We start from the raw sequence: 20,761 nt of genomic DNA, 5'->3' as shown, positions 1-20,761 counted from the left end.
GTCTATATCTCAGCGCATACCATGGGAAGTTTACAAATGACAGTAACGAATGATTAAATACCGGTATACATGTAATAGATCCTCTAATGATGAAAAAGTGCCGGTATATATATCTCAGTGTACTACGGTATCTGGTATACGGGAAGATAATTTGTAATAAAATCTGAATGCGACCAAGTACCGGTAATCCCACAATAAATGGAGTTCAGCCACTACCAGGTATAATACTACTAGTAAAGAGTGCTGAATGAGATATAGAACTTGATACGCGAGTATCGACCAAGTTTCCATATGACAAATGATTTGACTTATTGATCAATTAACGAACTTCTTTAGTTTGCTGCCAATATTGATACAGGTTGCAAGGGTTAGCTGGCATTTTTTTTAACAAATTATTGAAGTGAGATTTTACAAGGGAAAAGAAAGTAAGTAAAGTGAATATATGAGTTGGACTAATCTATGCGCTGTTGTTCTTGTCGAGCTATCACTATACTTTCAGTCCGACGACAAGCTATCGAACACGAACTACCAAAATATTTCCATAGCACGAAAGCCAATTTGTGAGCAAGCAGGCCATGCGCGGCTGGAAGTACCATAAATAAATGCCTTTGGGAGCGACGGCTGCACATGCTCATAAGCACCACCACCACAACCACCAAGACGCCATTAGACCAAGATGAGAGTTATAGTTATTGGTGCAGGAATAGCTGGGATAAAAGCCGCAGTCGACCTGAGCAACGCAGGGGTAGAGGTAGTGATGATAGAGGCGCGGGATAGAATTGGCGGGCGAATTGACACTATGGAGGACGAAGGAGGGAATAAGATTGACCTGGGGGCATCGTGGTTGCACGGGAGTCTGGGTAATGAGCTCTTCTTCAAAGCGCTTGAGATAGATCTAGAAGTATACTATGACGACAGTGATTATGTATTTTACACGTTGGAAGAGGGGGAATTGGGGCCCATGGATAAAACCTACAGGCTGCTGGAGGACTTGATGGCCCAGGCGGCACTCGACGAGGCCCACCATCGTGACATTAGCAAAATCTCTCTGGAGCAATTCACCCTAGAGTTTATCGAGAGACACCCAGTTGTGAGGCGAGATGAGAAACTGCAAAAAAGAGCACTGCAAGTAGCGCGGTATCTGGAGCTTTATCACGGCATTCCCTGGAGTCAGATCCCTGCATCTGAGGCCATTGAACACGAAGGGCGCGACGCCTACGTCAAAGGAGGGTATAAGACACTGGTACAGAAAGTCTATTCCGAGATCGACCAAATGCAACTTAAATTGAAGATGCAGGAGGAGGTCTACGAGGTTGATTACACTGACACCCGCGTTGTCGTCAAAACACGAAAAGTGAACGGCACCACTGAAGATGAATCGTCTGTGTATGAGGGTGACTACGTAGTTGTCACTATCCCACTTGGAGTACTGCGAAAAGAAATGCCCCAGTTCCAGCCACAGCTACCCCAAGACATCCAGCATGTAATCAACACCAGTGTGTATGCAGAGCTAGGGAAGGTCGTGATGCGATTTAAGCACGTTTTTTGGACGCGTACCGCAGACCGCCTGGTGATACTGCCCGATGGTAAGAAGCCAACAACTCCTTCGGGGCCACTGCTCTTCATCAATGGATACACCATCTATGATGGACAGCCCCTGCTGATAATGCTGATGGCTCCACCCGTAACTGCACATCTTGAAACGGCGCGGCAGGAGACAGTAGAAAAGTTTCTGATGCCCTATCTCGAAACTCTACGCACTGACGACACCGTGCCCATAATATTTGAGCATGTCATGGTCACTCGCTGGACGAGGGACCGATACGCAATGGGCTCTTACTCTGCTCTCTGCGCAGGCCAGGCAGCGGAGGCCTATATCGGACCTTTTGTCAGCGGATGCGGCCGTGTGCGCTTTGCTGGGGAGCATACGACTTTGGCATATAACGGGTGTGTTCACGGAGCGTATGCAAGTGGCAGGCGCGAAGCGCAGTTTATTCTAGCTTCGCAGACGAATTAACGAGGAAGAGCTGTCGCTCCACAAGACAGAGTCGGTTCGGGTTGTGTCGCCCGAGACAGGGACACATCGGCTACCCCGACGGTGTTTTCAAAGCTTGAACCGGCAACTGTCTCTCACAAGCATTTTTTATTGACACAGGGGACTAGAGCGGCCTCGAGAATGGGCCACTACCTTTTTTTTTTTTTTTGCTCAGGGCTGGCCAATCGGTAACCTATTATTGTACATTCCAAATACGTACTGCCTACAGAGTTGGTTGGTCTATAGAGTAAAGTCTTCCGCTCGGAGCATTCCTGAGCTAAACCGGTATCATTCATTGGTAGGAAAAAAATGGCATATATTTGCCAGGTATTCAGTAATTACAGAAGAAACTCAGGCTGATCTGTTCCTTTTAAGTGGATGGATAAAAAAATTTCTAAACGCACGATGGTTGGAAAGGTACTTTAAATCCGAAAACGCACAGTCGATCGGGATCACGTAACCCTCCAGTTAAAGCTGAGCCAAAACTATGGGGGTGTTGCGACAGTCTCCTCTCCTCTGCAGGCATGCGTACTATAGAGCGGCATCTACAGAATAGTATAATCCGCACCTCATGTGCCGTGAGAAAGCCGAGAGAAATGCGCTTGAATTTTAACAGTCTCGGCCTTTAAATGTGCGGTACTGTATGATAGATTGCAGTACACGCATGCATACCTGCTTGCTTGGATTGCAGGATCGGCTCCTCAGTTTGTCCGATGATTTGCACAGCGCCCATTATCTGCAGTACAGTGATAGTAATGCTATCTCTCTGCCCAGTAACTTTATCACAGCGGAATAAAGTCCTTGATCGACATTATGGGATACAGGTCATGCAACATCTCAGACCAGTGTAAGACAGGTGAACAAAATGAAAACTCTGCCATATATCTTTAATATTACAGGTTCGCGTACTATTTGATATACATATGCAAGGCAGGGCATATATTAGGAAGAGTTGCTCAAATCTACCATTAGTATTGGCGGTATTATAGGAGCGGCACAGCAGTAGATTGCTTCTGAACTACTGCTAAACGAGGGGATACGTATTAGTAAGGGTAGTTTGTTTCGCAGCTTATTGCATCTGCATATGCCTTGATTGCTGCTGGTTGGTATGCAAGTTCAACGGTACCGTCAGACAAGCCACACATTTTGAGAGACACGAAAAAAAAAAAAGGGAGAGCTGACACGGAGTTCGGATAATCATTACGGGAATCCTCCGCTACGCCCCACGATTGCTGTCGTTCATTTCTACGGAACCGGCTCGTTATTTTTTCTTTTTTTCGACGTTTTGCATCATGATCCTAGCTGTGGTGGCCATGGAGTCCCCGGCAGTCGATACGGCTCACCTTTGCCGTATCGAGCCAGAAATTGGTCGAGAACAAATTGCAGAGAATAGGCTGGCAAATTCGTAAGCAGGGTGGGTTTGAGCACTCGAATGTACCACTGCCGAGGTTCTCCACCGAGAAACTGCTCCAAGGACACGACGACATGGCCCAGATCATTACGGCTCCAGCGGTAATAACGATCTACAGACACGGCCCACCATTCTGCAACCCAAAGACCATCGAGATTCTCGTCGTTGTGGAACACAATGGGTTTTGGGAAGGCCACGGTTGCCCCACCCATGCCATGCTGGTGACGTCCACAATAATCCCGTTCAGCCTCAATGAGTCGCATCAATTTGTCGAACTCGCGTAGTTGCCGCAGAGCAGCCAATCTGGTTGGGCTCAGCCCTAGCAGTTCGCGTACTGTCATCTTATCATTAGATCCCGGGTGGAAGGGAAGTAATGCCGCAATGCGCACCATTGTGGCTATGAGAATTGATATGGATGCCATGGGGACATCGTCTATACTACACACCTTCCCACCGCAAGTAACTAGGTTTCCCTCGTATCCCTCAGTTCTGCAGACAACCCTTTGCTCTTATATAATTTCTACGGCAGATCTGATCTGCTGTAGCTACAGTAGTTTCAACCCACACGTAATTCACACACACACACACTCTGACCACCAGCGCTATCCAAAAGCAAAGTTGCATGCATAATTCCAAAGCCTCGAGAGGCCTATGCAAAAAGTACAGCTCGCTGCCACTAACCTTAATATGCCACACCCCGATACTTGCCCGAATTTTTGCTCTCCCTGTAGTTATTTATTGATGAGATACCAAACGATCTCAGGTGCCAGTAAATGACGGACTGAAACTGACTTCTACTAACCTGCTTCGGTTAGAAATATCCGTGATGGGCCCCTCCGGCGGGCTGGGCCAAACATTTATCTACCGTCCCTGTTGCCAACCGGCAATTCATATAGCCCGGTTTTAATTGCGATATGTCTGCAGTGGTCACTGAAAACCGTGGGCATATTTGTAATATCACCTGAACAGTTTCGAATCACTAGCAAAACGGTGTTTCGCTGCTGAATAGAGTGTATTTAGAAGGTTAATCTTCGTGTCTCTGATTGGTGGGGCATAAGGTTCATCCGGAGAGGAGATCCATCTGAATAGATCTAGTACTGATGAGCCGAGCAACAGGCATTGCATACCATATGATAGCAAGAACAGGGAGGAGCGAGATGGAGCACATCATTTTTTAAGCTCTTTCCCACGTTTCTAAATAATGGGACGTCTGCCATTTCACAGTGATTATACAAGTAACCGTAACGAGATCGTACCGGTAGCTGGAAGCAAGATATCTAGGTCCACTGAGTCGGAGAAACAGGGCCGGGCTCTAATGGTACCGATTGCCGGCCAATATTCGTATATTAACGGTAGTAGCGTTATTCCGAGGGTCTATCGGGGCTCTCCTTCCGTCATCACTGCCATCATACATATGCTAACAATTTTATGTCAAGAGTACTGGGGTATCCAAAAAAGATCAAGTCAGGCATTTCTCCGGCATTATCCGCCTCAGCTTTCGGGCGGTCGTATTCGTGACTACCTAGAACTTTACTACGTGCTGCACTCACGTACAGTATACATTCTTTTTTCGGCGCATTGAAATCATTCCGCCATATGTATGTCAGCTATTACTATATATACGCCTCCTGCAAAATGCAATTTGCCAATACGTAGTACAGTAGTACCTAAACAAACGAGAATTCAGTATGGGGCCGGTATTTTAAACGTATAGAATTTATACGGATATTCCGATTGGATAACCTTTTCGCCCGTTTTTTCCCGATAGATGTTCATTTTATGAACCGTTCTCCTGTGTTTAACAATCAATCGATAGGCCACTAAGGTGTCATTTGTATTGGCTTATTTTTTGTCTAATACCAGATGGATAAGCAACGAAATTCATATTTCAAGGGGAAGAAAAAAGGTGAGGGCCTATGGGTTGCGATACCGGTACACATTTAGAACCTTCGATACCAAGCAAATGCTGATTTTTATTTGAATGACCTTTATATTTGTTAAGACCCGGTATAACTTATTCGCTTAAGGATGCTAAACTTCGTCATTCAGAAGGAACCCAGCTAAAGCATGGCGAATTCATAGACGAAAGCAACCCCCCCCCCCCCCCCTGAATTAAACAGGGACCATTCTCACATTGCCACTTTCTTTGACATTTGGTTCTTCTTTTGGGTGCCTGGCCACGATTTTCCTGACGCATACTTATTACTGGTATTGCTACCTTGACTAACTGAAGAGTGAATAGACTAGCTGTCCCGTACGGGACTATAACAAGAAATCTTTCGCTATCATCTGCTGAGATAGTGCTATCCACACTTGATTTTTAAAAACCCATTATAAATACCAGATAGTTAAAACCCGGCGAATCAATAATGGAGGACATACAATACCGTCAATGTACAGAGACTACGTACTTCGGCAGGATTTGCGCGGCAAAACATAAAGGCTATGCCTTTCTATAAGGGGAGCTCCGCATCTTCCAGCCAAGCTTCAATCGGAGGGCCAGACATCAACTCTACTTCGAATACGGTAGTTGTCACATATTTTGGAGTATTCATTGAACATTACACATTTCGGATATAACATGCGAAGCACTCAATTTCGGCTAGCTAATTTACACACGGTTATGGCGGCACAAGTGCTCCACCAGTACATAGGCTACGTGCTTGTGCGCCATAATCTCATCATGATATTATGATGACCAATGAAGCACTTCAATCCCACCTGATTATTGAATTCATCTAGGGAGACCGGAAGGGGACCATTCCTCCGCGTTGCGGAGTCTCAGGGGGTAGGAGACTGATATCCATGATAACCATCTGGTCGTGTATACAAGCAAATAATTATTAACCCTCCGCACAGAAATGACATCATAAAAACCTTTCCTCAACAAAATTGATCTCATTGTACTAGACTCTTGCCCGTCAAACTCCCCGTAGCTCCACTTCGACGATTGATTTCGCAAAAGAACTCCGCGCAGCGGAGCCTCAGGGGGGTTTGGGGGGACTAGTCCCCCCCAAGGAAAGCTCGTTGCAGGCTGTCGCCCAATAGAATCGCGAGGGATTGATGCAATACCAAAGATCAGATGATTTTTCCACCACACTGGCTTTGCGGCTACAAGTGGTCGAGGACAATAATACTCAGAGACACAAGCTCATTGGATAGTTATTCTTCATGCTATATATATTTTCCAATTAGAATGTGAGAGACAAACAATAAACGTTATTATTAGTGGTGGTGTTCATCCTCAATGCCGAGGTAGTTAATCTTGTAGACAGAGCCACATTCCCAGCATCGGCCGACCTTATCAGCGGATGGCCGCATCCACAGGACCTCGTGGGAGCCGGCTGGGGAGCCAGTGCAGCCCACGTATCGGTACTTCTCATAACTGTCGACAATGATTGGGTTCTCCAGGGTGCCCTTTCGGGAGGAATCGAGTGGCGTGTGGTCGAAGACCTTAACACCGGCCATGAGACCGAGCATCTCCAATCGCTCGAGGTTAGTAGCCTGATCGAAATCAGTTGGCACTTCGCCCTCCACGGAACCGGCACCGATAAGACTCTCTGGGCCAGAGACCTGCTCAAGGGAGTAGGCACCGCCAGACTGCTCTCGCATCTTGACCTGCTTCTCCTCGGAGGCAGCGTTTCGCATCATTCGGGTGGTGCCAAATGCTCGAGACACGACCATTGGTCGTCGGATAGCTCCAACAAGAGCTCGCGTTCGAATAGCCGAAAGCCTATCATTCTCAATTAGCTCGTCCCGGCAATTGCCACGGCACAAGTCCTCACGTACATCGTTTCTATGACCTTTTTTGCGGTTATTAGTCGGGGATCCCTGGGGGAAATTTCAAAAGGACAATGGGGTGTGAATAAATCCTTCGCTCACCTGAGATTTTGCTTCGCTCTAATTGGGAGAAGAGCCGGCCAGCCAATCAAACTACACGCCATGCATACTTAATTAACTTAATTTTCACGTTCTTCCACCTACTATAATCCGGAGTAATCTCCGTAAGCTCTTTTTTTTTCCTACTTGGTACTAGATCAATTATCACCGAGGGCAATGGTATTTTTGTCTATGGCCGGGGATCATTTCAGATATTGAACTGAACGTATGGTTAGCTCTCTTTTTTTTCACGCGGTTAATTAACAGTGGTGTGTCGGTCGGATCACGCATTCTGTGCGGCGGCAAGTGGTGGGGTCGCAAGTGCGGCTCGTGCGGCTACCCAATTTTGCAGCCCAGGTCACCTGCAGCTCACATGACCCGATAGGGGAAATTGTAAGAAAAAGAAAAGACTTTGCAACCTGTTGGAAGGCTTGCATCACGTGATAGTTTTCGTGACTGTTGATTTATTTATTTCTGGCATGGGGGCGCGCACGCAAGACGACTCTTGTGTTGGGAGGATTGGAAGGTAACCGAGCCGCACATTCATGCGGCTGTTACAGCCCCTCCCCCAGACACTTGCACGGTTGGGAGTTCCTTGGGGCGCGCCAACGCCCGCGCAGCGTGGCCCTCTGAAAAAAAATGCTTTTCACCGACGCCAATTCTTAACGATTCACCACACAAACATACGAGTAAGTGAACCTGCTTGGAATTCGAGCATTGTCAGGCTAACGAAAGAACCCAGCAAAATGCCAAAGAAGAGAGCTTCCAACGGTCGAAACAAGAAGGGTCGAGGTCACGTCACCTCTGTCCGATGCTCCAACTGCTCCCGAATGGTGCCAAAGGTATGTCGACACACGCAAACAGCATGATGGATGAACGATATGATGAATATCTCTACAAAAATTCGACCCGTTGATCTGAAGGGAAACAGGTGATGTGTTATTTGCATTTATATTTGCATTTGAGGTCAGAGTTTTTTGGAGAATTCGTCTGGTTGTAATGGAGTATTAAGTGGATGGGTTCTAACTAGTATTTACAGGACAAGGCTATCAAGCGATTCACTATCCGAAACATGGTCGAGTCTGCTGCCATTCGAGATATCTCTGAGGCTTCCGTCTACCAGGAGTACGCTCTGCCAAAGCTCTACATCAAGGTCCACTACTGTGTCTCTTGCGCTATCCACGGTAAGATTGTGCGAGTCCGATCCCGAGAGGGCCGACGAGTGCGAACTCCTCCACCACGAGTTCGATACAACCGAGACGGCAAGAAGATCAACCCAAATGCTGCCGCCAAGGCCGTTGTCTACTAAACTTAGCACACTCGTCTTGTAAATCTTCAATTTGAAAAAAAAATAACGACTTATGTTTTGAAGACGTTTGTAATTCATGCGTAGGACACATTCCATGGCAGACTAATGTACTAGGTATTACGAGCAGTTCATGGTCCAAGGATCGGGTACACTATTGTGAAGTATTGGTAACATCAATGAGATATCAAAATGTCAACAAAGTGGTGAGCCTGTGTATGCAGTGGAGGGGATTGCCAATGATTTGCAGCCTATCGATTGCAAGTAATCAAAGGCAGTAGGAATGTAGGAACCAGCTTTTATGTAGCTGGCTCGAGTTGCTAATGGTGGAGAGTTATAAATGGTGGGGAGTTGTAAATAGTGAGTACACAAATTGTGGTGAGGAGCAATTACGGCATTAGAAGATAAAGATCCATTGTCAATGTATAAACCGAATAGAACCGAATACATAATAATAAGTACATATAATCTTGATTAAAGTCCGTTGCCTAGGGAGAAGGAGGACTAATCGAAGTATATGAGGTTTCTAATATAATACAACCGAATACACTGTATAAAAGTACATGAAAATGCGCTGTCGAATCGCAATGAATGAATTGCCAATGGTTTACAGCTTATCAAATGCAGGATATAAAAGACACCCGAAATATTAATTCGAGTTATATTTGGTATACCGGTAGTTAGTTTGAAAAGTTGCCTAGGTAATTTACCAAAAATTAATTCAGCGATATAAACATGAAAACATGCACTTTATAATCTCAGTAAAAAGACAATTGCTATTGGGTTATGGGCATATATACCGTAAGCCACCCGTCAATTTCCTTTCATAAGACCCTCCACGAAGTGGAGCCCCAGGGGGGTTTGGGGGGACTGGTCCCCCCAATTTCTCACCGCAGCTAATACACACACTCTTTATGGTCTCTCGTAGAGCAAAAAAGTACAAACAATCCAATAAGTGGAGAAATAATAGAAATTGCCAAGATAGTATAAATAAATTGAACATAAATATGCGTATGAAACCTCTCTAACAAGCTCTTTCTATAAGTTAATCGAATGGGACACTCTTAAGAGAGATGTAAGCTAATCGCGCTTGAGGGGGACACTCTTGAGAGAGATATACACATCGGTACCCCAGCCATAGTACGATTGAATCTGAAGCTTTCCGCCAAAGAATTCAGCATACGCCCGAGAGAGCGGCAGCCCATACCCCAAGCCAGCAATAGAGCTACCCCCGCCGCCAGGAGGCGAATTCAAAGTCGAAAACCCGTCGCCTTCGGCCTCCTCAAAAGTCGAGAATGCAAATCCAAATACCTTCTGCTCCATTTCCGGGTCAATGCCGCCACCCCGGTCGCGAATCCGGATCATAACGCCATTGCCTGTCTTCACTACCGTGCAAAGAATGGGCGTAGTTGCAGCGTTGTTCTCAATGGTGGCCCGGAACGAGTTCTTGAGCAACTCCGTGAAGATATACTCCATATGGACTGGTATATAGGGCAGCTCGACAGACTCACCCTGGTCGATAACGATATGGGGCACAATGCCGTACTTGAGGTCGCAAATCTCGCCAACAAACTCCGCGCATTCATGCAGAGTACGCGCCGGAGAGCAATTCGTCTCCACTGCGCCAATGAAGTTGTCAGCAATCGGGTTGGTCAGCGCAATGTGGTGCGACGCAATGAGCCGCGTGCCGATTCTCGCCCGCAAATGCTTGTCTAGGAACTTGGCCGATTCTGCCGTAGATATATACCGCCTTGCCTCGTAGAACCCTTTGGCCAGGGTCGGAATGGTGTTCTTGTGGCCCTCGACAAGCTGGTCCAGCACCTGCACGAACCGCGCGTTATCCTCAGCCGTTTTCGGCGGTGGGGTAGACGATATGACCCGGAACGAGTTGAAGTAGAGGCTGTATATCTGCGAGATGTTGGGGTTCAGCACGATTAGGTAGTCAAGGTACCGTAACGCGTCAAGACGGTGGGCCAGCCTCACGGTGACGTTGTGAAGCGTCTCCACAGCGTTCTGGAGCAACAGCTCCTCTGATAGAGGCACTTTGTACTTGAGCAGGTCGTCGAGATGGATCTGTTTCTGCGGCATCTGGGCATACGCCTTGATCTTTGCTTCGAGCTCGATCTTGTGCGCCGGCTCCAGGTTCGGCCTGCCGGAGTACCGCCGGACCCCGAGTCCCAACCGCACGAGCTGTCGTCTCAATATCATTAATCTGTAGTTTGGTGATGCCCTGCGGTGATATCTAAGTGAAGAGTGTGATGCGGAGAAGGGCTTTAAATGAGTAATCCACCCACCTACCCACCAAAGCAACCACCGACGACACTACTAGTCATATATCATGCCTAGTTCACAATGATCGATCATTAGTAATTTTATTTACATATTTGAGTAGCTTAATAGAGTCTGGTTGGCTTTTTTTTTTTCTATTTGCGAAAGCAGCCTGCTCAAAGCAACCCTCGACGACACTACCGGGTTAATACTTCACAATGGTTCGAACTTGGGATTATTTACATTATTTCAAAGGAGCTTAATAGAACGTTAGTACTGGTTGGCCTTTCCTTCGGTTGTGCGATGCTGCATGGCTCGGGTTTGTTTCGGGGGGCCACCTGAAATCATCTCCTCACACCATCCAGCACGACCCGTGGAATACTATAGAACCATAGGACTGTATTATAGAACGATAGAAGAGATACCAAACCATGGTAGAGTACCCAAAGATGCGAAAAGTACTGGTGATCGAAGAGGTCGAGACCGACTATCCCGAGTACGATAAGTTCGCCAAGGACTATGAGCTCATCCGGTATAAACTGACAACCAAAGAGCAGTTCATAGCCGACATAAAGGGCAAATACTCCGACATCGAAGCCATCTGGGCGCTGTGGCTCGGATTCATGCCTATTGGCGGCCTCAAAGACGACGACGTCATCGAGGCCTTGCCCGCGAGCATGAAAGTCCTGGCTATCGCCAGCGTCGGCTACGACCAGTATGGGGTCGAAAAGCTAAAAGCCCGAGGAATCACCGTCACCAACTCGCCAGGGTTCCCTAATGTAGCCGTGGCAGAGATCGCCGTGCACCTGGCTCTCTCCGCGTTCCGGTTCACCACCGTGTTCGAGACGGCTCTACGAGAGTGCAGGAACACCATTGCCGCCCGAAAGGTCGTCGCCGAGTTCGATAAGCAGATTGGATCCTTGGAGACCGGGAAAGTCTCGACGCTCTTCCAGCTCGGCCAGAAGGTTGGCATCAATTCTGCCCTGAGCCTCCGTGGCCACACCGCTGGAATCGCTGGGTTCGGCCAGATTGGCAAAGAGATCGGGCGGCTTCTTTCTGCTTTCGGCATGAATATCCACTATCTCAAGCGATCGCCTCTCACGGCCGATGAACAGGCTGCTCTGGGGTACCACGCCGTGCATCACGCTAGCTTCGAGTCTCTGGCTCGAGCTAGCGAGCTGTTGGTCCTTGCTCTGCCATTGACTCCTGCGACCGAGTATATTCTCAACGAGAAGACGATTGCGGCGCTCCCCGACGGGGCTAAGATCGTCAACATTGGGCGAGGTAAGCTCATTGACCAAAAGGCCTTGGTTAATGCACTTAAAAACAATAAGATCTCGTCGGCTGGTCTCGACGTGTTTGAACAGGAGCCGCTTATCGAGTCGGAGCTGGCAAACCGACAGGACGTCACCCTCCTGCCTCACCTGGGCTGTGCCTCGCTGGACGCCTATATGAACGGCCAGGCAAACGCTATCAAGAACATTCGCGCCGTTCTTGAGACCTCCAAGCCTATCCACCCTGTATAACCTTTTCATTACATTGGCTCTACCCACCGAGATGAACATGGGGGGCCAGCCCCCCAAACCCCCCGTAGCTCCGCTTCGCGGAGGATCTATCCCACTTGACTAGTTAGTCCTTAATTGATACACAATTGAGTCTACCCACCGCGAAGCGGTGCCCACAGGGGGTTTGGGGGGCTGGCCCCCCATATTCGTCTCGCAACGAGTCCTTGGTCTGAATTTTCACTATTTACCAGCCGATATGGTAGCACTATGAAAATAGTCGTATATATCATTAATTTCGGCGACAAAATCTCTGTGAAAATGCTCGGGTGTACAAATATATTGATGCCCTCGAGTGTATGGTGGGTTAGGTAACTGTAACAAATCATTGCAGTGTTGTAACGGTTCTGTAACGAGAGTTGTAACTAATGTTCATGCCAGTGTGGGGAGGTTTGTAACAGCCGTTACAAACGTCCTCCTTTTCGCAGCAGGAAAGACAAAGTTGGAGGAGGAGGAGAGGGGGGGCTAAGTCAATTGAACTCTACCCACCGCGAAGCGGTGACCCCGGGGGGGTTGGGGGGCTGGCCCCCCAAGTTCGTCTCCTGGCCGCGAGCCCTTTGGCCTGTTCTTTTTTGGGGGGCCAACCCCCCCGTAGCTCCGCTTCGCGGAGGATGCTAAGTGTACAGTAATAAAAACAGTGAGGGAGGAGTTACTGTGCGTACTCCCCATGTCCCTCCAGGGTGGTCGCGAGGTCGACGGCGGAGGAGGAGCGGATTTTGACGTCAGAGGGACACAAATAGCCCGGTGACAGATGAGTCGGGCGCGGGGATGGGAGCTTCTTGCGCGATGGAGGAGGAGGCGGAGGGGGGAGCTTCTTCCTCTTGTGGGCGGGAAGCGGAATGGCCTCCGCCTTGGCATACTCCAGCCATGCAATGGTCAGGCACCGGTGAGCGAGGCGTTTGGTCGTCTCGTCGTATACGGTGGATTCGGAGGACATTGTCTCCAGTAACGTCGTCAGCTCGAATCGCTTGTACTGGTCTTCGTGGATCTGGGTGTGCTGAAGCAGTGGGTGAAGAACTCGTAAATATGTATGGCGAAGCTTTTCGGACTCGATGGAGAGATTAAGCAGTTCCCGCACGATTACGCCGACTAGAACCTTGAGATCGTTTAGATAGAGGTACTGGTAGGTCTCTCGCGTCGTGAACACAAGGTAGAGGAACTTCATGATCATCATCTGAAGCACGTTATCGGCTCCACGGTTGAACAGAAAGACCAAATTCTCGCCAAACGTGCGGAACTCGTTGCCGCGAACTTTGACAATACTGAATACCTTATTGTCAGTGTTACTGTGCCGGATGTCGGCGATCATATACTGCTCGTTGAGCGCCAGCAAAACCTTCATGACGGCATAGTTGTAGGGGTCCGTCTCATAATAGTCGTTGTTCTCAATCATGGTGAACAGGAACTCGAGGAACGCGGTCGATATCTTGTTAAGGTCTCGAGGGTTGATCTGCTGTACTTTGCACATCTCGTAGAGCAGCTCGAGGAATATTCTATGAAGGCGTATGCTCTTGTGTCTATCATGCCAGAGAATGCTGATAACTGCCTCACTCGCTGCCTCCTCCTGCATCATTTCAAGCGTCGAGACGTGAAGTTTACCATCCAAAAGCAGTACAGCCCCGATGAGGATTTTATTTGGAATGTCCAGGTCTTCGAGGGTCAGCAGCGAGATGAGCTTTCTTCGGACATAGGCCCGGTTTTTGACGAATATAGGCGAGTGGATGAAGCTATACCCGCACCGAGTCAGCTCCTCCTCTCCAGCCAAATATTGCTCCATATACATCGCAGCGAGCTTGAGGAAAGCGCATAGTGTGCGCTCGATGGTCGCCGTGGAGTGGTAGTCCCCCGACACAATGTCGCTGAGTTCTTCATCTTGGTTAGTCTTCCTTCCACTTTACCAAAGAGATATTTCACTCACCATCCCAGAACTGCTCCGCAGTTTCGAGCTGATAGGACAGGATATCCATTCGGGCTTGTCGACACCGTCCTCGACCCGGGAATAAGTTTCGTTTCAGGATTAGGCCGTCGTCTGCCAAACACCGCCTATAATGGGATGGGATGCGCGCCCTAACCCCTTTCCCCCCCACTTAATCCCCGCCCGATAACGATTCAGTTCCACCGGTACTGCATGCCTCCACAGTTGATTAAGTACCTTGATAGTTCACTGAGTACAATAGCTGAATAGCGTACCATAGTAGATTAATTAGATATTCGGTTCGCTTAATAAATACTGGTGGGTATGGAAGGGTCTCCATTAGAAGCGGTGAGTACAGCTAGGCGTGAAAATGAGTGTAAATGATAACTAACCGTCAAAGGCATACGCTGCAGCGAGGAAAGCTGATTTAGCTACTGCCAAAAAGGAGTTCAAAGCGGCCTCAGAGTTCCACATTGAAGCATCCAAAAAATTCACCGAGGCAAAAGGGTTGACTTCGAGTATGGATGCGCTGAGGACGTTGGAAGTGCTCTCCAAGCAGCATCTTGCAAGATCCAAGTTCCTTGCGGGGCAGAGCGAAGCATTGGCTCAGATCAAGAAGGAGGAGCCCATAGACGATGATGATACAGCTAGTATATCAACAGTAACCACTACAACCACCAGTAATACTAGCCGTAATAGTCCTGATCCGATCCCCTCCACTCAAAAGCCTAGCGACCCTTTTGGCAAATTATACCGCGAGTTTAACAAAGTGTGTGTTGCTAGAACGGGCACTCAATCTATAATTGCAGCACCAGGGGGCAGCGGGTTCGCGAACGAGAGCTTCTACGTCGTTCCGACGACTTCGTCTCTCTCGAACGAAGAGCTGATTACAGAGAACGCACAACTGCGGCAGAGGTTGAACCAATTGAGCTCGCAAATGTATTCTTACGAGACTGCTTTTAAGAAGCAGCGAGAGCTGGTCAAGGCTGGCCTGTCGCGGCTAAAGGCTAGCTACGACGAAAAGGACCGCACTATTGCTGATCTTAAAAAGGAGAACGAAAAGTTGAACTCAAAGGTGACCAAGCTTAAGCAGCGGTGGGACGGGTTGAAAGAGAGTGCTAGAAAGCGTCGAGAGGAGTAACCACTTTAGCCTCCCTGCTTCCTTAGAATCTCTGTTTTCCTACCACCTATTACTCAGTATCCTAATGACTACCATACTAGTATCGGCCTCTACTATTTATCCCTTCTACCATTTGTCACTAAAGTAGCCCATCTCCGCGTAGCGGAGCCCCAGGGGGTTTGGGGGGACTGGTCCCCCCATAAACGCTCCGCTGCTTCAATTGACCTAAATAGTAGTTCACCTCCGCGTAGCGAAGCTCCAGGGGGGTTTGGGCTTCAATTGAACGCGGAGAACAAAAATGACTTGGGGGCCAGCCCCCAAACCCCCGTAGCTCCGCTTCGCGGAGGGGGTAAGGTGAAATAAAGAATATATAGAGAGAGGGTTACTTGGTTTTGTTTTTGATGCCGGACATCATTTCATCCTTGGTGATCATATGGCCGATGGTCTCGACATGCTTCAAAAGGGTGGCAATGTTGTGGCTCCATTCGTTGAGCACGTCGTTGGAATCCTTGGGCTTGGCAAACGTGACGACACGCTCTGGACGGTTGATTCTAGCATAGATGGTGCCCTGGGTCACCAGCTTGGCCAGGAACTCCTCCGTCTCCTTCTCCGACAAGTCAAGCAGGCTCGTGAGCCGGTTCATTCTAATGCGGGTATAGTACTTGGACACGACGCGGATATTGTGCTCAATGACCCGCACCCGCAGGTCCTCCCACCGCTTCTGGCCCTGCGGCGACTTGTCAAACACCCACGTAGACCGCAGTGCCGAGCCGTAAATCTCCTCAACCTTGGGCCACCGCATGAGCTCGTTTGCAGTGAAGTTCTTCACTAGCTCCAAATGCACTGGCAGCGACTGCAGCTTCGGATCGTTCTCAATGCGGTAGATGAGGTCAGACTGCAGGTTGTCGTACGGAGAGAGCACAATGAAGAAAACAATGTTCTCCAGAGCCTCCTTCCACTTGGTCTCATCCTTCTCTACGCGCGGCGTGTCATAAACCGCTCTATAGTGCTGGCACACCTCCAGGTACTCGCTATCGTGGAGCGCAATCTTGATCATGAGTGCGTAGTACCGCAGCTTGAGGTCATGCACCTTCTCGTTGTTGAAGTACTTTGGCAGAATCTTACGGGAAATGATCTGGGCTTGGGTGAAGTCCCCCTTCTTGATGTACAATTCGACCTGCTCGAGAATGAACTCCGTTTTCTCGCGCTGGTCCATCGATCCGTAAGTCTCAACCTGCAGCTCGCCCAGAATGTCGGCCGCAGTGTCAATGTCGCCGCGAGCCTCCTTAATCTTCGAGAGTGTCCGGGTCACCCTTGCTCGCTCAACTTCGACAAAGATCTTGCCTTCTGTGACGGTTCTAATGTTCTCAATCGTGGCGATCTTGGTCTCCTCGTCTGGCAATGCGTCCAGAACCTTCATGACGCTCTGAATGAGGTGGGCAGTCGCCTGTTTGAGCTGCCCATGCTTCTTGGAGAGCAATTGCACCTGCTCATTGAGCACCTTCCAGTTGGAAGTCTTGTGGCACACCTCGACAATCTTCTCGAGCACTCGCTTCGACGACGCAAGATCGCTGGCCTGTCGCGTCTTCTTCTCGAGCGTAAGCAGCCTTTCCAGAGCGGAATCGAAGTCCAGCCCCGCAATCTCGGGGAATTCCTTGTCCAGAGTCGACGAGTAGTCCTTCTCTGCTTTAATTAGTGCTTCATCCGACATTTGATCTCGATATTCGTGTTGGATTGGGGCTTTGGCTTGGTGGCGGCTTTGGTCGTTACGTGAACCGTTTCCCAATTGTCCCAACCCCCTTCGCGCGCGCAACATCACCAGAAAATCGCCAATACCGCAGTATCCCACAGACTACTGGATCCAACACTGTACTGGTTGATCTGATATACGATAACCATTAACGGTTGATCTCATATACCATTATTTTGCGATAACTATTAACTGGTTGGTCTGATATACCATTATTTTTAGCGATTTCGTTGATGAGCTTAAATGCGTGGGTTTCTGACCGGGTACTGGCGATTTTGGGATCCATAGACGATGCTGTGGTGGAGTATTGTATTTCCGCAGCAAGATCAAGCAAAGGTCCCGGCCAGCTGCTATCAAAGCTTGAAAATGGTGGGTTAGAGGGTACCGACGATACGAAGCAGTTTGTAAAGGAGCTTTATGAAAGAACTAGACCGGAGAAGCCTTCTAATCCCGTGAAAGCAGCTCCCCAGAAGAAGTACCAGCTGATTCTTGACGATGAGGAGGATAGGAGAACGAGTAGGAAGCGAGCTGGTGAAGATTACCGTCCTAGTTCGACTAAAATGAGACGCAGAGAGCGTATCGAGGTCAGTGAAAGCGAAAGTGAATACGAAAGCGACGAACCATCGAAGGAAGAACTGGAAAAACCAAAAGAATCACCCGTTGAGGAGGATAGGAAAGATAAGGAAGATATAGATGAGAAAAAAGATGAGGAAGAGAGCTTGTCCGACTTGAGACGAATTGCTCGACAGACGTATCTTTCCAAACGAGAAGAGCAGAAACTCATCCTTCTGGAACATGAAGTCGAAGACTGGGAAGAAGACATTGAGCGGTACGGATGGGATAACCTGACCCACAAGGAACAAAAAGAATACGAGTACAAGCGAGAAATCCTGCGGATTGCCAATGCGCGAAAAGAGTTAAAAAACCGCGATGGAGGTTACGAATTGCCTGAAAATTACTTAACAGAAAAAGGCAAAATCGACAAGAAAAAGCGCGAAAATGCCCTGTACAAGAGATACACCGATTCCGGCTCCCACGAGCCTTCTGAGGCCGACAAATGGGAATCCGAGCAAGCACGTCGAGCCAAGCTAAAGAAAGACGACGAGCACCGCAGCAGTGGACGTAAGAATGAGCCACACAAAGAGTACGAATTCGTATTCGATAAGAGGCAAATGATCAAGTTCATGACGGATGCGAAAGCCCAGGAAACCGAAAAAGAAAAAGAATTCGAACTCCGCCTGAAAGAAGAAGAAGAACGGGTTCAGAAGATCGAAGACACCCGAAAACGGCTACCTGTGTACCAGCACCGGGAAGGTATCCTGGAGGCAATCAAAGAGCACCAAGTTCTTATCATTGTGGGCGAAACAGGATCTGGTAAGACTACGCAGTTGCCACAATACCTCCACGAGGCTGGTTACACTGCAGATGGCATGAAAGTCGGGTGCACCCAGCCGCGACGAGTAGCCGCCATGTCCGTAGCAGCGCGAGTTTCTGAAGAAATGGGCACTCGGCTGGGGCAGGAAGTCGGGTACACTATCCGATTTGAAGACAAGACCTCCGATAAGACTGTACTCAAGTACATGACCGACGGTATGCTTCTTCGAGAGTTCCTCACCGATCCAGAGCTCTCGTCATATTCGGCGTTAATGATAGACGAGGCCCACGAGCGAACGCTTTCTACCGACATTGTTCTTGGGCTCATCAAGGACATCGCCAAAGCGCGGCCAGAATTCCGCCTCCTCATCGCGTCGGCCACTATTAATGCGTCCAAGTTCTCGGATTACTTTGACAATGCACCAATCTACAAAATCCCGGGGCGTACTCACAAGGTTGACATCCACTATACCACGCAGCCCGAAGCAAACTACCTTCACGCCGCCATCACCACTGTATTCCAGATCCACACGACCCAGCCCGAAGGCGACATTTTAGTGTTCTTAACTGGCCAGGACGAAATCGAGACAGCTGAAGAGAACCTCACCGAGACATGCCGAAAACTGGGCACCAAGATCCGCGAGATGATAATCTGTCCTATTTATGCCAACCTGCCGCACGAGCAACAGCTTAAGATCTTTGAGCCTACTCCGAAAGGCGCTCGAAAAGTCGTGTTGGCAACAAATATCGCCGAGACTTCGCTAACCATTGACGGCATTGTTTACGTCATTGACCCGGGTTTCGTTAAAGAGAACGTATATAATCCGCAAACGGGGATGGAGAGTCTCGTGGTTGCGCCATGTTCGCAGGCCTCGGCTGAGCAGAGAGCGGGTCGAGCAGGGAGAGTTCGAGCCGGCAAGTGCTTCCGTCTGTACACTAAGTGGGCGTACTACCACGAGCTGCCGCGTAACACATCTCCAGAGATCTTGAGAACTAACCTTGGTAGCGTTGTTATCCTGCTCATGTCGCTGGGGATCCACAATGTCATGGAATTTGACTTTCTCGATTCGCCGCCGCGGGAGGCTCTGGGCAAGGCAATGGAGCATCTGTATGCGCTGGGAGCGCTTAACGACCGAGCCGAGTTGACCAAAACGGGCCGTCAGATGGCGGAGTTCCCGACGAGCCCCAATCTGGCCAAGGCCATTCTCGCGTCGGACAAGTATGACTGTGTGGATGAAGTACTCTCCATCGTAGCAATGCTAGGTGAGTCTGCAGCTATGTTTATGAGACCCAAGAACCGCAAGGTGGATGCAGACAAGGCGCGGGAATCGTTCACACAGCCTGGTGGTGACCATCTTACTTTGCTCGAAGTATGGAACCAGTGGGTGGAGACAGGGTTTTCGTTCCAATGGGCTAAGGAGAACTTTTTGCAGTACAAGAGTCTGTCTCGCGCACGAGATGTGAGGGACCAGCTGGTGCGTCTGTGTGATCGAGTCGAGGTTGAGGTACGCGGGCATGGCACAGGCGGTGAAGGGTTGCAGAACATTCAGAAGTCCATTGCAGCCGGTTTCTTTATTAACAGCGCTCGTCTAAACCGTACGGGCGACTCGTACAGAGTGGTGAGTACTAACCAGTCCGTGCATATCCACCCGTCGAGTGTTCTTTTTGAAAAGAAGCCGAAGTGGGTTATTTATCACGAGCTGGTTCTCACGTCGAAGGAGTTTATGAGGAACTGTATGACTTTGAAGCCGGATTGGCTTATTGAAGTCGCACCTCATTTCTACAACCAGAAGAAGCTTGACGAGTTCGGCACTGACAAGAAGATGCCAAAGTAATGTGTGAGTCTGACAAGAGAATGCCAAAAATAATGTATAGAATGGACATATTTATCTACCTTTAACTCTCTCTTACACTGTCTATCAGTTTTCCCTACCCCCTCGAGGGTCTGCTTCGCGGAAGATATTGAAGCTATCAATAGACCTCCGCGTAGCGGAGCTACGGGGGTTTGGGGGCTGGCCCCCAAGTGAAGCATTCATGGGGGACCAGTCCCCCCAAACCCCCCTGTGGCTCCGCTACGCGGAGAGCTGGCTGATGTAACGGGGGTTTGGGGGCAGAGCCCCCAGCTACGGGAGCTCGAGGGC

At 48.9% G+C, this 20,761-nt stretch overlaps 9 protein-coding genes across 9 annotated transcripts; 5 read left to right on the top strand and 4 right to left on the bottom strand.

Annotated features, from left to right (window-relative positions):
• Positions 1 to 676: 676 nt before the first annotated feature.
• On the top strand, positions 677 to 2,017 carry FMS1 (flavin monoamine oxidase family protein; the record flags this gene model as incomplete). The annotated part of the gene is made up of 1 exon (XM_076685724.1): positions 677 to 2,017. The coding sequence occupies one exon, from the start codon at positions 677 to 679 to the stop codon at positions 2,015 to 2,017; it is 1,341 nt and encodes a 446-aa protein (XP_076540015.1).
• Positions 2,018 to 6,671: 4,654 nt separating this feature from the next.
• COX4 (cytochrome c oxidase subunit IV) lies at positions 6,672 to 7,237 on the bottom strand (the record flags this gene model as incomplete). Its single annotated transcript, XM_076685723.1, has 2 exons — positions 6,672 to 7,179; positions 7,236 to 7,237. Coding segments are annotated over 2 exons (510 nt in total).
• A 763-nt stretch (positions 7,238 to 8,000) lies between these two features.
• RPS26B (eS26 family ribosomal protein) lies at positions 8,001 to 8,634 on the top strand (the record flags this gene model as incomplete). The annotated part of the gene is made up of 3 exons (XM_076685722.1): positions 8,001 to 8,014; positions 8,068 to 8,167; positions 8,365 to 8,634. The coding sequence occupies exons 2-3, from the start codon at positions 8,072 to 8,074 to the stop codon at positions 8,632 to 8,634; spliced, it is 366 nt and encodes a 121-aa protein (XP_076540013.1). The 5' UTR covers positions 8,001 to 8,014; positions 8,068 to 8,071.
• A 1,077-nt stretch (positions 8,635 to 9,711) lies between these two features.
• Positions 9,712 to 10,839, bottom strand: PKP1 (alpha-ketoacid dehydrogenase kinase family protein; the record flags this gene model as incomplete). Its single annotated transcript, XM_076685721.1, has 1 exon — positions 9,712 to 10,839. One exon carries the CDS (start codon positions 10,837 to 10,839, stop codon positions 9,712 to 9,714), a length of 1,128 nt encoding a protein of 375 aa, XP_076540012.1.
• Positions 10,840 to 11,330: 491 nt separating this feature from the next.
• On the top strand, positions 11,331 to 12,425 carry TRVA0_028S00562 (putative 2-hydroxyacid dehydrogenase YPL113C; the record flags this gene model as incomplete). Its single annotated transcript, XM_076685720.1, has 1 exon — positions 11,331 to 12,425. One exon carries the CDS (start codon positions 11,331 to 11,333, stop codon positions 12,423 to 12,425), a length of 1,095 nt encoding a protein of 364 aa, XP_076540011.1.
• A 685-nt stretch (positions 12,426 to 13,110) lies between these two features.
• LDB17 (Ldb17p) lies at positions 13,111 to 14,428 on the bottom strand (the record flags this gene model as incomplete). Its single annotated transcript, XM_076685719.1, has 2 exons — positions 13,111 to 14,327; positions 14,380 to 14,428. The coding sequence occupies 2 exons, from the start codon at positions 14,426 to 14,428 to the stop codon at positions 13,111 to 13,113; spliced, it is 1,266 nt and encodes a 421-aa protein (XP_076540010.1).
• Positions 14,429 to 14,700: 272 nt separating this feature from the next.
• On the top strand, positions 14,701 to 15,517 carry ATG38 (Atg38p; the record flags this gene model as incomplete). The annotated part of the gene is made up of 2 exons (XM_076685718.1): positions 14,701 to 14,724; positions 14,777 to 15,517. 2 exons carry the CDS (start codon positions 14,701 to 14,703, stop codon positions 15,515 to 15,517), a joined length of 765 nt encoding a protein of 254 aa, XP_076540009.1.
• Positions 15,518 to 15,878: 361 nt separating this feature from the next.
• On the bottom strand, positions 15,879 to 17,207 carry RPN5 (proteasome regulatory particle lid subunit RPN5; the record flags this gene model as incomplete). The annotated part of the gene is made up of 1 exon (XM_076685717.1): positions 15,879 to 17,207. One exon carries the CDS (start codon positions 17,205 to 17,207, stop codon positions 15,879 to 15,881), a length of 1,329 nt encoding a protein of 442 aa, XP_076540008.1.
• Positions 17,208 to 17,479: 272 nt separating this feature from the next.
• Positions 17,480 to 20,455, top strand: PRP2 (DEAH-box RNA-dependent ATPase PRP2; the record flags this gene model as incomplete). The annotated part of the gene is made up of 1 exon (XM_076685716.1): positions 17,480 to 20,455. One exon carries the CDS (start codon positions 17,480 to 17,482, stop codon positions 20,453 to 20,455), a length of 2,976 nt encoding a protein of 991 aa, XP_076540007.1.
• Positions 20,456 to 20,761: the final 306 nt, after the last annotated feature.

The sequence above is a fragment of the Trichomonascus vanleenenianus genome (genome assembly GCF_965637985.1).
Source record: "Trichomonascus vanleenenianus strain CLIB 3782 genome assembly, contig: TRVA0_028S, whole genome shotgun sequence".
NCBI classification, from domain to species: Eukaryota; Fungi; Ascomycota; class Dipodascomycetes; order Dipodascales; family Trichomonascaceae; genus Blastobotrys; species Blastobotrys vanleenenianus.
Note: the sequence above shows the minus strand (reverse complement) of the source record. Positions and strands in the feature narration are given on the sequence as shown.